At 37.1% G+C, this 13,982-nt stretch overlaps 1 protein-coding gene across 5 annotated transcripts in view; it reads left to right on the top strand.

The window, feature by feature from the left end:
- Positions 1-13,982, top strand: part of SPATA17 (spermatogenesis associated 17) — a 205,036-nt gene that overhangs the window by 177,920 nt on the left and 13,134 nt on the right. For 3 of the 5 annotated variants that reach the window (XM_067729737.1, XM_067729736.1, XM_067729733.1), the window contains 2 exons: positions 9,073-9,155; positions 12,683-13,051. In XM_067729737.1, coding sequence (XP_067585838.1) covers positions 9,073-9,153 — 81 coding nt within the window. In that variant the 3' untranslated portion in view covers positions 9,154-9,155; positions 12,683-13,051. Of the gene's footprint in view, positions 1-9,072; positions 9,159-12,682; positions 13,052-13,982 lie in introns of those variants that run through there. The other 2 variants (XM_067729735.1, XM_067729734.1) reach the window with 2 other exon arrangements.

Below are 13,982 nucleotides of genomic sequence, written 5' to 3'. Positions count from 1 at the left end.
TAATAGTCTTTATTTTAAAGTCTATTTGTTCTGATGTGAGAATTGCTACTCCAGCTTTTTTTTATTTCCATTTGCATGCAATATCTTTTTCCCTCGTCTCACTTTCAGTCTGCATGTGTCCCTAGGTCTGAAGTGGGTCTCTTGTAGACAGCATATTTACAGGTCTTGTTTTTGTATCCATTCAGTCAGTCTATGTCTTTTGGTTGAAGCATTTAATCCATGTACATTTAAGGTAGTTATTGATATGTATGTTCCTATTACCATTTTCTTAATTGTTTTTGGTTTGTTATTGTAGGTCTTTTCCTTCTCTTGTGTTTCCTGCCTAGAGAAGTTCCTTTAACATTTGTTGTAGAGCTGGTTTGGTGGTGCTGAATTCTCTTAGCTTTTACTTGTCTGTAAAGGTTTTAATTTCTCCTTCAAATCTGAATGAGGTCCTTACTAGGTAGAGTAATCTTGGTTGTAGTTTCTTCCCTTTCATCACTTTATATATGTCCTGCCATCCCTTCTCACTTGCAGAGTTTCTGCTGACAGATCAGCTGTTAACCTTATGGGGATTCCCTTGTATATTATTTGTTGCTTTTCCCTTGCTGTCTTTAATATTTTTTCTTTGTATTTAATTTTTGATAGTTTGATTAATATGTGTCTTGGTGTGTTTCTCCATGGATTTATCCTGTATGGGACTCTCTGCATGTCCTGGACTTGATTGACTATTTCTTTGCCCATATTAGGGAAGTTTTCAACTGTAATCTCTTCAAATATTTTCTCAGTCCCTTTCTTTTTCTCTTCTTTTCTGGGACCCCTATAATTCTAATGTTGGTGTGTTTAATGTTGTCCCAGAGGTCTCTGAGACTGTCCTCAATTCTTTTCATCCTTTTTTCTTTATTCTCCTCTGTGGTAGTTATTTCCACTATTTTGTCTTCCAGATTACTTATCCGTTCTTCTGCCTCAGTTATTCTTCTATTGATTCCTTCTAGAGAATTTTTAATTTCATTTATTGTGTTGTTCATCATTGTTTGTTTTCTCTTTAGTTCTTCTAGGTCCTTGTTAAACGTTTCTTGTATGTTCTCCATTCTATTTCCAAGATTTGGGATCATGTTTACTATCATTACTCGGAATTCTTTTTCAGGTAGACTGCCTATTTCCTCTTCATTTCTTTGGTCTGATGGGTTTTTACTTTGCTTCTTCATCTGCTGTGTATTTCTCTTTTTTCTCATTTTGCTTTACTTACTGTGTTTGGGGTCTCATTTTTGCAGGCTGCAGGTTCATAATTCCTGTTGTTTTTGGTATCGGCCCCCAATGGCTAAGGTTTGCTCAGTGGGTTTTGTAGGCTGTCTGGTAGAGGGGACTGGTGCCTGTGTTCTGGTGGATGAAGCTGGATCATGTCTTTCTGGTGGGCAGGACTGCGTCCTGTGGTGTGTTTTTGGGTGTCTGTGAATTTACTATGATTTTAAGTAGGCTCTCTGCTAATGGGTGGGGTTGTGTTCCTGTCATGCTAGTTGTTTGGCATGGGGTGTCTAGCCCTGGAGCTTGCTGGTCATTGAGTGGAGCTGGGTCTTAGCATTGAGACAGACATCTCTGGTAGAGCTCTCACTGATTGATATTACTTGAGGCTAGGAGGTCTCTGGTAGTCCAATGTCCTGAACTCAGCTCTCCCACCTCAGAGGCTCAGGCCTGACACCCAGCTGGAGCACCAAGACCCTGTCAGCCACATGGCTCAGAAGAAAAGGGAGAAAAGAAAGAAAGAAAGAACAAATAATAATAAAATAAAGTCATTAAAGCAAAAAATGTTCTTAATTATTAAAATAAAAATATTTTAAAAATAATAAAAAAAGAAAGAGAAGAGAGCAACCAAATCAATAAACAAATCCACCAATTATAACAAGCACTAAAAACTATACTAAGATAAACATAAAAGTCAGAAACTAGTCAGTTGCATACAGCAAACCCCAAGCCTACAGCTGCTCCCAAAGTCCACCGTCTTAATTTTGGGATGATTTGTTGTCTATTCAGGTATTCCACAGATGCAGGGTACATCAAGTTGATTGTGGAGATTTAATCTGCTGCTCCTGAGGCTGCTGGGAGAGATTTCCCTTTCTCTTCTTTGTTCGCAGAGCTCCTGGAGTTCAGCTTTGGATTTGGCCACACGTCTGCGTGTAGGTCTTCTGAGGGCATCTGTTCTTCTCTCAGACAGGACGGGGTTAAAGTAGCAGCTGATTAGGGGGTTCTGGCTCACTCAGGCCAGGGGGAGGGAGGGGTATGGAATGCAGGGTGAGCCTGCAGTGCCAGTGGCCAGCATGACGTTGCAACAGCCTGAGGCCGCCGTGTGTTCTCTGAGGGGAGTTGTCCGTGGATCACGGGACCCTGGCAGTGGCAGGCTGCACAGTCTCTCAGGAGAGGAGGTGTGGATAGTGACCCGTGCTTGCACACAGGCTTCTTGGTGGCTGCAGCAGCAGCCTTAGCACTTCATGCCCATCTCTGGTGTCCGCACTGAGAGCCACGGCTCGCGCCCGTCTCTGGAGCTCGTTTAGGTGGTGCTCTGAATCCCCTCCCCTCGCACCCCAGAAACAATGGTCTCTTGCCTATTAGGCAGGTCCAGGCTCTTTCCTGGACTCCCTCCGAGCCAGCTGTGGCGCCCTAACCCCCTTCAATCTGTGTTCACACAGCCAACCCCAGTCCTCTCCCTCAGATCTGACCTCCGAAGCCCGAGCCTCAGCTCCCAGCCCCGCCCGCCCCGGTGGGTGAGCAGACAAGCCTCTTGGGCTGGTGAATGCTGGTCAGCACCGATCCTCTGTGCGGGAATCTCTCCACTTTGCCCTCCGCACCCCTGTTGCTGTGTCCTCCTCCATGTCTCCGAAGCTTCCCCCCCACCCACCCCCCATCTCTGCCGGTGAAGGGGCTTCCTAGTGTGTGGAAACTTTCCCTCCTTTACGGCTCCCTCCCAGAGCTGCAGATCCTGTCCCTATTCTTTTGTCTCTGTTTTTTCTTTTTTCTTTTGCCCTACCCAGGTACGTGGGGATTTTCTTGCCTTTTGGGAAGTCTGAGGTCTTCTGCCAGCATTCAGTAGGTGTTCTGTAGGAGTTGTTCCACATGTAGATGTATTTCTGATGTATTTGTGGGGAGTAAGGTGATCTCCACTTCTTACTCCTCCGCCATCTTAAAGGTCTCTCTCATCTCTGTCTTTCAAAGAGGACACCAAGCACCCAGTCAGCTTGGCTGCAAAGCAATCCTGCCTCAGAATAGAAATCATAAAGTTTTCAAACCACCGGTGCAAATACCCTCAGTGAGACTGTGACATAATTTAATATACAAATGAACTTGGCTTCCTTTCTAGGTTCAGACTGACACTGCATTGTCAACTCAATGTCAGCTAAAAGTTGTTTCTTCAGAAACATATACAAATAGTTTAATTGAAAAAATACATAGTAAATCCTAAATCTAGGGAATTGAGAAGAACACAAATAATAGAGAATGCTTTAGAATGTTTTCCTGAAAACTCATAGTGAACAGAAAGAAGAGAAAAACTGCTACAGCTCTTAGCCATTGCATGTATGTTCTGTTGTCGCAACAGTGGAGATGATCTTGCCATCACAGAATTTTCTACATGCAATGAAAGCAAAGTTGGATCACGCAGGAATAATGCCAGGTGATCTTTTAAAACTGTCTATGAACTGTTGTTTATAGATTATGGAAAATCCCAAGCCCTAGCCAGACTTAACTATGGTCTCATTCAGGAAATATTTTCCTGTATTTAATCAACTTAGAGCTGAATATATAAAAAACATTTTAAGCTGAACAATATGTGCATAACCTTTCATTTCCATCTTGTCCTTCTAATCTTGGAGGATTTGTCCACTATAGTGTATCAGCTCCGTCCTGCTTACCAACATTGAAGCTGGTCATGAGTATCTGATGAAAAGCCTTAAATAACTAGTTAAACAGTGCAGCTGCCAACCTAAAGTAATCCTACACTTAGGGGGTGAGTGGCCCAGGAAATTTGCTCTTTGTCATTTTGACTTGGGTTTGAAAATGGACCTGGGCTGCATTCCAGCTCAAAGAGCCATTCACTTCTAAAGAGTCCTAAATTGTCCCAAGGAGCTCATTTTGGCAGTGGATTATTTGTGTTTGGCTGGTCAAAAGCTAATAGCAAAAGCTGTCTGCTCTGGCACGCAAGGGCTATGGCAGCATTTAGAATTACATCCCCAGTGTTTTATCTTGATGAGGTTATTTTTCAGGAAAGCTGTCCCCCACCCCCCCATTTCAAAAGTGACAATGTACAAGTATCGTGCAGGTGGTTTTCTTGAGCTCATAAATATCTTCCCATAACATGGTGGCCTGTTTTTTCCCATAACATGTTGGCCAAGGAATATTATAAACAAATGAGAACCAGCATCAGATTTTTTCCAAAACCAAAGCTGTCTTAATGGTGTGTTCACCTCTTCCTATACCAGAGGTAACAGTTATTGGTTGACTAGGGCCAAGTAAGAAAGTGGGCTTTTAAATAAAATAAGAGTGATAAAGGATTTGTGAAAGATTTTCTGTCAGGGGATGTAGAGTATAGGTACTTGAAGAGTCAATCCTTGCTTATCTACACAACTATAAATGCCTATTTTCTGACTCTTCCACTAGCCTGTGAGGGATCCTGGGAAGACACAGCTAAGTTTTGGTTACCTAGATAGTTGGGAAGCTATCTAGCGTAGTGCTGACACACTGTAGATGCTCAAATGTTAGTGGAATGCACAGGTTAAAGTATGACACAGAATTAATTGTTGCTTCATTCATTATATTAGAGGAGCCCAAAACTAAGTACACAAGAAGATCCAAAGGAATGAGGGAAGAAAATATTATAATTTCTATTTATTTTTACCTCATTTGTATATCATTTAACATTATATTTTACTATCACAGTATTACACATACAGAATTTCAAGCAGATAACCAAAACTATATTGAGGATGCTTAAAATATTTTTACTGATGGAGGATACAATCAAGATCCTTTCAGTCCTGTTTCACTACATTATTGCACTATAATCAGTCTCTCATATGTGTCAATGGAATTTAATTTAACTTTCAAAAGCACATGTTGGATAGACTATGAATAGATTTTTACCCTTGAAGGAAAGATGGAGGAAAAAGCTAGTGCTTAGATGTTTTATCCTGTTTAATCCTCACACCAACCCTGTAAGATTTCTTCATTTTATAGATGGTGAAAAGAATGAGTCAGGAAGTGCTTCCTGTACATCTGTTTTCTGGAATAAATTATACAGAATTGGTATCATTTCTTCCTTTTTTGGTATAATTCACCAGTGAAATCATCTGGGCCTGTTTTGGAAGGTTACTAATTATTTATTCAATTTTTAAAATAGTTATAGGCGTATTTAGATTATTTCTCCTTGTTTGAGTTTTGATAGATTGTGACTTCCAAGAAATTAGTCCATTTCACCCAAGTTATCAAATTTATGAACAGAGTTGTTCAAAAAATTCCTTTGTTATCCTTTTAATGTCCATGGGATCAGTAGTGATGGTACATCTTTCATTTCTGATATTTGTAATGTGTATCTTCTTTCTTTTTTCTTAGTCTGGTTAGGTGTTTATCAATTTTATTGATCTTTTCAAAGGAACAGCTTTTGGTTTTGTTGATTTTTTTTTCTATTGATTTCCTGTTTTCAATTTCTACTCTGATTTTATTTTCTTTGGCATATTTTGGATTTAATCTGCTCTTTTTCTAGTTACCTAAAGTGGAAGCTTAGATTAGTGATTGTAGATCTTTCTTCTTTTCTACTATATGCATTCAATGCTATAAATTTCCCTGTAGGCGCTGCTTTTGCTGCATCCCACAAATTTTGCCAAGTTGTATTTTAGTTTTCATTTAGTTGAAATTTTTTTTTTCTTGATGCTTCTTCTTTGACTCTATTATTTAGTAGGGTATTGTTTAATCTCCAAATATTTCAGGAATTTTAAACTATCTTTTTGTTACTACTTTTTAGTTTAATTCCATTGTGGTCTAAACACATACTTTGTATGATGTCTACTCTTTTGAAGTTGTTAAGGTATACTTTATGGCTCAGAATGTGGCCTATCTTGGTGAATATTCCATGTGAGCTTGAGAAGAGTGTGTGGTTATTGTTGGATGAAGTAGTCTATAAATGTCAGTTAGATCCAGTTGAGTGATAGTGCTGTTCAGTTCAATTGTATCCTTACTGACATTCTGCCTGCCAGATCTATCAGTTACTTACAGAGGGGTATTGAAGCCTCCAATTACAAGAGTGAATTTGTCTACCTCTCCTTGCAGTTCTATTAGTTTTTACTTCATGTGTTTTGGTGCTCTGTTGTTAGGTACATACACATTAAGGACAGTTATGTCTTCTTTGAGAATTGACCCCTTTATCATGTAATGCCCATCTTTATTCCAGATTATTTTCCTTACTCTGAAGTCTGTTTTATCTGAAATTAATATAGCTACTCCAACTTTCTTTTTTTTTAACTTTCTTTTGCTTAGTGTTAGATAGTATATCTTTCTCCATGCCTTTACTTTTAATCTGTTTGTGTTTTTTTACTAATCCAAGTCCACTCTCAAATAACACTATATTGTTTCATGGGTAGTTCAACTACCTTATAACAGATTATTCCCAACTCCTCCCTTCCATCCCTTATAATATTGCTGTCATTTATTTACCTTATCCATAAGCTATAATCACTGATTATATTGTTGTTATTATTATTTTGAACAAGACTGTTATCTGTAAGATCAATTAAGATCTTTACCTTCATTTATTTCTTCTCTAATGTTCCTCATTTCATGTAGAGCTGAATTTCTAACGTTTATCAGACAGAGAAAGACAAATGCTACATTTTATCATTTATATGCAGAATCTAAAAATAATACAAACAAATGTATATGCAAAACAGAAACAGACTTACAGATATAGAAAACAAACTACTGGTTACCAAAGGGGAGAGGGAAGAAGGGAGGGACAAATTAGGGGTATGGGACTAGGAGTTACTAACCACTATGTATAAAATAGATAAACAACAAGGATATATTGTATAGCACAGGGAATTATAGCCATTACCTTATCATAACTTTTAATGGAGTATAGTCTATAAAAATACTGAATCACTATGCTGTACACCTGAAACTAATATAATATTGCAAATCAACTATACTTCATTTTTTTAAAAGAGGGAAAAATTAGAAATAAATTTTTTTTAATATCCAAAATGATTTATTATAGTAAAATTTTTAAAAAGTAGTTACAAATATCAAAAGTTTAAGATCATTTGCATAAAACAAACCTTTTCATTTACTTTTTTGAAACCTACGTTATTGTTATACATATATATTTATAAAACGTAAACCATCCATAGTTCTAGTCTTCAGGGTTCATCAAGTGCCGACATTAAAGAATCACTATCATGCTTCTCACATATACCTAACTTCATACATTCAAGTTTAAGAGTAATATGAATTACTTACTATTGCAAAATATTCCCGATATGTCATGCGCCACTCTTGCAAACACTATGTTGATTCCTGAGTACCCCTAGAATCACAATTTCAAATAAAAAGAAAGCCAGAATATGGATTTCAGCACCACAAGAAAATAATACTTCATTATATAAAGTTCTATTGCATTCATGCTATCCAAAAGGAAGGATTTTATTCGAATTAATTAATTTGTCTTTTAGCTAAGCATTTTTGTCACACAAATTCTTTGTGTACTCGAAAGCAGTGTCTGTTACAACCTCTTGTCCTTCATGTCACTTGGGCTTTGTCACTTTTGTTTCATAAACACAAAGCAACAGACGTGGGGCTTTTCCCTGGGGCCTGAATAGGCTTATTATTAAGCCCTGGGCTTATTCATAAAAGCAGATATTTAGGGTTGGGGCTCTGTTGTACTGGAGTGGAGAGCCAGATCCCTAGTGACAGAGGTTCCTGCATGTTCTTTAATACATTTATTGTCTGTGTGTTTGTAAGGTAGGAACCTTCTAAAGAGGTTGACCCTGGGCAGAGGTCCTTCCTTCCAAGGTTTTCTTAAGAAAAATAAATATTGTCCAAAATCATTTCCATTGAGGATAAGCCTGCTTTACAAAGGAGAAACATATACTTTTATATAGTCTGACCATTTATTTACAGTATCCACCGTCGATTTAGTACTTTACCTCTCTAACGACTTTGCCTGTTTCACATGCATGAAAAGCATTCGTTTCTATCCTCAATCAAATGCTGCTTCTTTGGTTACTCAACAATAAATGATTTGTCCTCTCTTCCTCTGAACTTCTTCAGCATTTGTTTGAATCACTTCTGTGATACTTATCACAGGTGGCCTTGTATTATAATTATTTGGGTATAACACCTTTCCTTTTTCATTTATTTAGTCAACAAATATCATTTTGCACAAAACAAACAAGGTACCTACCTTGAAGCTTAACATCTCATGTGGGACACAAAATAAATATATAGTATCAAAGAATGGTAATTGCTATGAAGAAAATAGAGCCATTTAAAGTGATAGAAAGTTTCAGGGGTACTATTTTATGTGCAGGTAGTAAGGGAGGATCTCTTTGAACAGGTATGTGATGAAGGGAAGGAATGAACCATGGGAATAACTGGAGACAAAGCCGTCTAGGTGGAGGCAACTCTAAGTATAAAGACTGAGAGGCAGAGTGTTCAGGAAGCAGAGCTGTTGCTAGAGACGATTCAATGAGGGGAAATGTAGAAGAAAAATCGTGTCAGAAAAGGAGCCAAATACATCATTATCAAGATCAAGGGGAAACATGTAGATTGTGAGCTCTGTGAAGACAGGTAGCTATGTCATTGTGTTGCTCAGAGCTTCTCCAGGCGGCCATCCACAGCTCATAAAAACTATGTGTTTAAGAAAGTGTCCATATATCTGACTTTCAACTGATAAAGCTTACCTGCTAATTTTGTTTTATTTGAGGGCATGATGGGAAATTTGAAGTGCAGTTAAATGATATCCATCTAGCAATTTAATATAATTTAAATTATAACAAAAATAACATAAGAAATCAGCATGACCTCTTTGGTAATTGTTGATCTTTTTCCTCCTAGGATTTCCAAACTGTATTGCCATCATTTGATCTCTTCTCAAAGTACGGAAAATTGTATTCAAAAGCTGGACAAATTGTATAAAGGTATGCATTTTTGCTAAAAGGTACTTCAAAAATGCTACAGTAAATAACAAAAAATCAAATGAGATTGATTTAACTATCAAGCATTTAAAAAAAACATGCTATAATAATATTTATAGGTAATACAACTCCATATATTTCTTTCATTCTACTCTAATGGTTTTCAACATTCAAAAATCATGGATTTTGTGTTTCAAATCTCTTCTCCAAAATGAACTCAAAGTCGAACTGAAAACTACCTGAAGTACCCTTTCTCTTTAAATTAATTAATACAGTAAATAAGTAGTTTTACGTAATATAATGAGAAAGTATTGATGGTGTCCAAAAGCTCAAATATTTCTCATTACTGTATAGATACAGTATAGTTTAAAATACTGTATTCAATATGTGTGTTACTTAAAGTGCAAGGTGCCTTTAGTGGATTCCAAATAAATAGCATCTTGGGTCTCTGATGACCAAAGCTTACAGACTAGAGAAGAACAGAGATACCCACATAAAATTCAAGATCACAAAATAAACTCTCAATGAATGCTGTATTTAATTGCTAAGGTGTTTTAGAGTAGAGAAGTGATTACAATCAAAGGGAGACTAATAGGAGGTATTCTGACATCAGCGAAATTTAAAGGAGATACTGGATGAAGACAGAAAAGATCACTGCAATTGAAGGAAAGGAGGCAGGAATGAGAAATCAGGCTAGTTAATTCCCCAGGGCTCCTCCCACACCAAGAACCAGGGGAAAGCTCTGGTCCATTGGAAAGAACACAAAGTAGATGCAAGCAACTATGTTCCTTAGATTTAGTTAGTATTGCCTCTCCCACATTTATAACTTTGGATGCTCCAACTGGAAGTCAGTATGTTAAATGTAGATAGAAATGACCACCTTTTAACTCCTTCAAAGGCATATGTGAGGGGAAATATGAAATACTCTGAGTTAATGGAGAAACATACATATAATGCTGAGTGGAATTACAGTTTCAAAGGTTTATAAAATAATTACCATCACCCATTGGAGCATTTATCTAGTATTTGTGACTCACAGCATGAAGTAGTCTAAATAAAATTTTTCATATTTGTGTATGATTTCAGATTTTAATTCAAAGATACATCCTGTTCATAATGGCCAAAGGTTGAAAACAACTTGAATACTCATTAGTATACGTTAAGTTAAATAAATGCTAAGACACATGAAATGCAATACTATGAAAACATTAAAAATGTTAACATAGATCTTTATTATTAATTTGAAAAAATGCCTCCAATATATTTCTAAGAAAAGAAAGCTGGATTCAAAGGAAACTATGTAGTCTGATTCCATTAAAAAACGTGTATATATGTGCGTGTGTGTATGTGTGTGTGTGTGTACACACACATATATATAATGTGTATGTATGTATAAAAAACACACTTGTATGTGCTTATTTATGTATTACATATGTATGTATACATTCATATAAGGCAAAAATGTTACTGGTAGTTATCTCTTGATAGTGAGATTAGGGGTACATTTTGGGGAGATATTTCTTTATGGTCTCACTTTTTGAAATTTTTATCTAATCAGACAAAAGCAGATTATTAAACAATAGGAACTACTTGCTCTTCTCTACCAATTACAAAAACATCTTGACTTTATTCAATTCAATCATAATAATTCAGAGACAATTATCGTTTTTTCTAAAAACATCTTGACTTTATTCAATTCAATCATAATAATTCAGAGACAATTATCTTTTTTTCTGCAGACAAAATAATGACTTGCTAAATTATTTATAAGAAAGACAAGGATGAGTAACAAATGTTTTACGTTACTTTTAATTAAAAAGAGTGCACAATGCACAGATACAAATATGTGAGAGACATTTTTAAAAACTGCTAACTCTTCTCTTGGATGTTTAACTATTTTGTGAATTGAAAGTATTATCAGAATGTCATCTCCTCCTCTTAGAAAGGAAATTAATATCTAGCATTTAATTTTGGTAAGTGAAGGGTAGCAGCCTTAGCTGATGCTCTCCTATTAAGATTTAATTTCACCAAATACAACACAGTGCTTCTGCTCTTTATAAAGAAGGCCGAGACAGGAACACTTGCACCAAAGTGTTTAATAAAGATGCCGTGGTAATTTTTAGAGCTATCTATTTGATTGCTTCATCTTCAAGGTAGTTCATCACTTCGCTATAATTCACCTGACGTTGCCTCGTACACCCACACTACACTTGCCCGTCAGTCCAATTAGAAATAGTGATACCTTTATCAGATTAATCTTTCTTTCCTTTAGCATGTCTGAGTTTAGGATAAGCAGAGCCCACACCTACCCATTTTGATTAATGCACTAAGACTTCAGCCACTGAAATTGTACAGAGTGAATTAGATTTTAAACACACACATATTTTAAAATCTACTCCCTGACTAGGATAATATGATTCCTTTTAATTTCTTTAATTTTTCTGTATAACTACTCACTTTTGTAACCTTTGATAGTTTCCCAAAGGCACCTTTGTTTAAATCAGAATATGCTATATCCTGTCAGCTTGCGCTGCCATCTTTTCAGCTCCATTCATCTTTCCAGACAGAAGAGTCTCTTTAAAGATTAGAATGGAGAAAAATTAGCACCATAAGATGAAATCATTGGTTAGTCCAACATCAGTGTGAGTTTTCTTGCATTATGTGCTTCTCACTTTTTTCACATTCTTCTTTGAGATGGGCTTTGGCCCAGGCTCTCATTCTGCTAAAAAGTGGTTCAGTTTTGAGGCCATATATGATTAGCTTTATTGGAATTATTTGTTATGCATGAAAAATAATGTACTTGCTTCCCCTTTTCATAGGAATTTGGCATAGGCATGACTCAAGTAGCCGAGAAAAAAAATAAAAATGAAAATTAAGTTTGGTTAGTACCTGAATTGGGAAAGGGGTAAAATTCCATTGTCTTTTTCCAGAGGAACTATGGTCTCAGCCGCTGTGTAAGGAAAAGGAAGATACATGAGGGGAGAATAATAACCAGGCATAGAAGCTACATATGTGCCTGTTAGGGTTACATTTTTAATTCAACAAGAAAAAATTACTACACCTTGTTATTCAGTTTGGCACTATGTGAATTTATGGCGCTCCATGGCATGTGGGATCTTCCCAGACCAGGGCACGAACCCGTGTCCCCTGCATCGGCAGGCGGACTCTCAGCCACTGCGCCACCAGGGAAGCCCTATCTTCAGTATCTTTATCCTTTGACTAAAGATATAACAACCCACTTGCCTCTAGGAAGACATTCTGCTGTGTTCCCTTATGACTGAGGCAGGCTGGCTGAACACTCTGTGTGTCTGGTAGCACACACCAGCAATGTTGTTGACCAGGACCTGCAGCAGTGTAGACAGAGTTCAGAGAAAAGGGTAATTCCAGCAGGGATAGAAATGAGTCAAATCAGGGGTGTAGCATCCTAGACTCTTAACTGAGCTTAACTCTAAGTGAGGAATATTTAGAGAATTTGAGAACTCATGTTATTGGGTTCTTTTTCTCCTTTCATTTTACTGTTTTGATTTTAGAAAATGAGACAAAATGTAAAAATGAGGTAATGGTGTGAAGTGTGTTGAATAGAAGACCCCACTGCCTGGAATCCTGGATTCTACTTTGATGGCTGCTGAACAACCTTGCCACAAGTCTCTCAACATTTGAAGTATTTCCTATTCTCTCTCTCTCTCTCTCTCTCTCTCTCTCATTCTGTCTCCCTCCTCCCTTCTCTCTGTATCTCTCTCTCCTCCCCCTCCCGCCTTCTGTCCAAAGAAGAAACTGGAACCATCCCTGATTCATTAAAAACTCTACAGTTCTAAAAGGAAAATACAAATGAGGATCCTACAGAAAATACACTTAAACCGTACTTATTAGGATTCAATAAAATAATATTTTACAGCTGACTACTCATGAATTAATTACAGTATGAAAAAAAAAATATATATATATATATATATAAAAATATGGTGTGTGTGTGTATGAAGAGTGGGTCTTTTACCTCTGAGAATGTCTGTCACAGCCACGGCCGCTGGTGACCAAAAGTGCCATAGATGGTTCCACTGAAGTGGCCATATTCTGACCCCGTCATCCTAGTCACACCAGTGTTGGGAGCCCAAGTGAAGGGCAGCTAGCATGAAGAATGAGTGATGAATGGTTTGAAGAATGAATGGGGTAAAGTGGTATGGTATGAAAGCTCTGCTCTGAGGGAAACAGTGACTCGTCAGACCAGTTCGAACCCCCTCAAGATGTTGAACTTGAGACACAGAGACACAGACCCCGGTGAGTGTGGCAGCAGAAACATAGACACCCTCAGACGGAGAAGACATTTGCAGGTCTCTGCTGCAAAGAGGTCATCTGCTTGCAGGGTCTATCCAGCTCATTGTATTCACTTAGTAAGTGGTTTATGATTGAAAAATAAGTGTCTGATTAGATTATGAAATTTTAGAGTATGCCTCCTAGCCCTTTGAATCTTTAATAACAATTCACAATCTGTTAGGTGTTTTGAAGATGCTGGGTGAGTATTTGTTAATTCTGACCTTAGTATGAACTTGTAAGACAATTACTGGAATTAGAAAGAGTCTGAACATTGCCCACTTCAAAGCTACATGACAAGTCGGTGATTCAGTCTGTAACCTTGCCCTTCTCATTATGATAGTCTAAGCTAGATTTTTTTAAACGCTTTGGTATAATGAGGTATTATGTGAGAGGTTATGATTTGTGAAGCTTTATATGAAAAGATTCATTTTTAAAAACATCTTTAACGCTATTTTTTAAAAAACAGTTAACATTCATTTAGAGCATTCATTCAATTTGGTGAATATGTTGGGAATTATA

Source organism: Pseudorca crassidens, chromosome 2, assembly GCF_039906515.1.
Source record: "Pseudorca crassidens isolate mPseCra1 chromosome 2, mPseCra1.hap1, whole genome shotgun sequence".
NCBI lineage: Eukaryota > Metazoa > Chordata > Mammalia > Artiodactyla > Delphinidae > Pseudorca > Pseudorca crassidens.
Note: the sequence above shows the minus strand (reverse complement) of the source record. Positions and strands in the feature narration are given on the sequence as shown.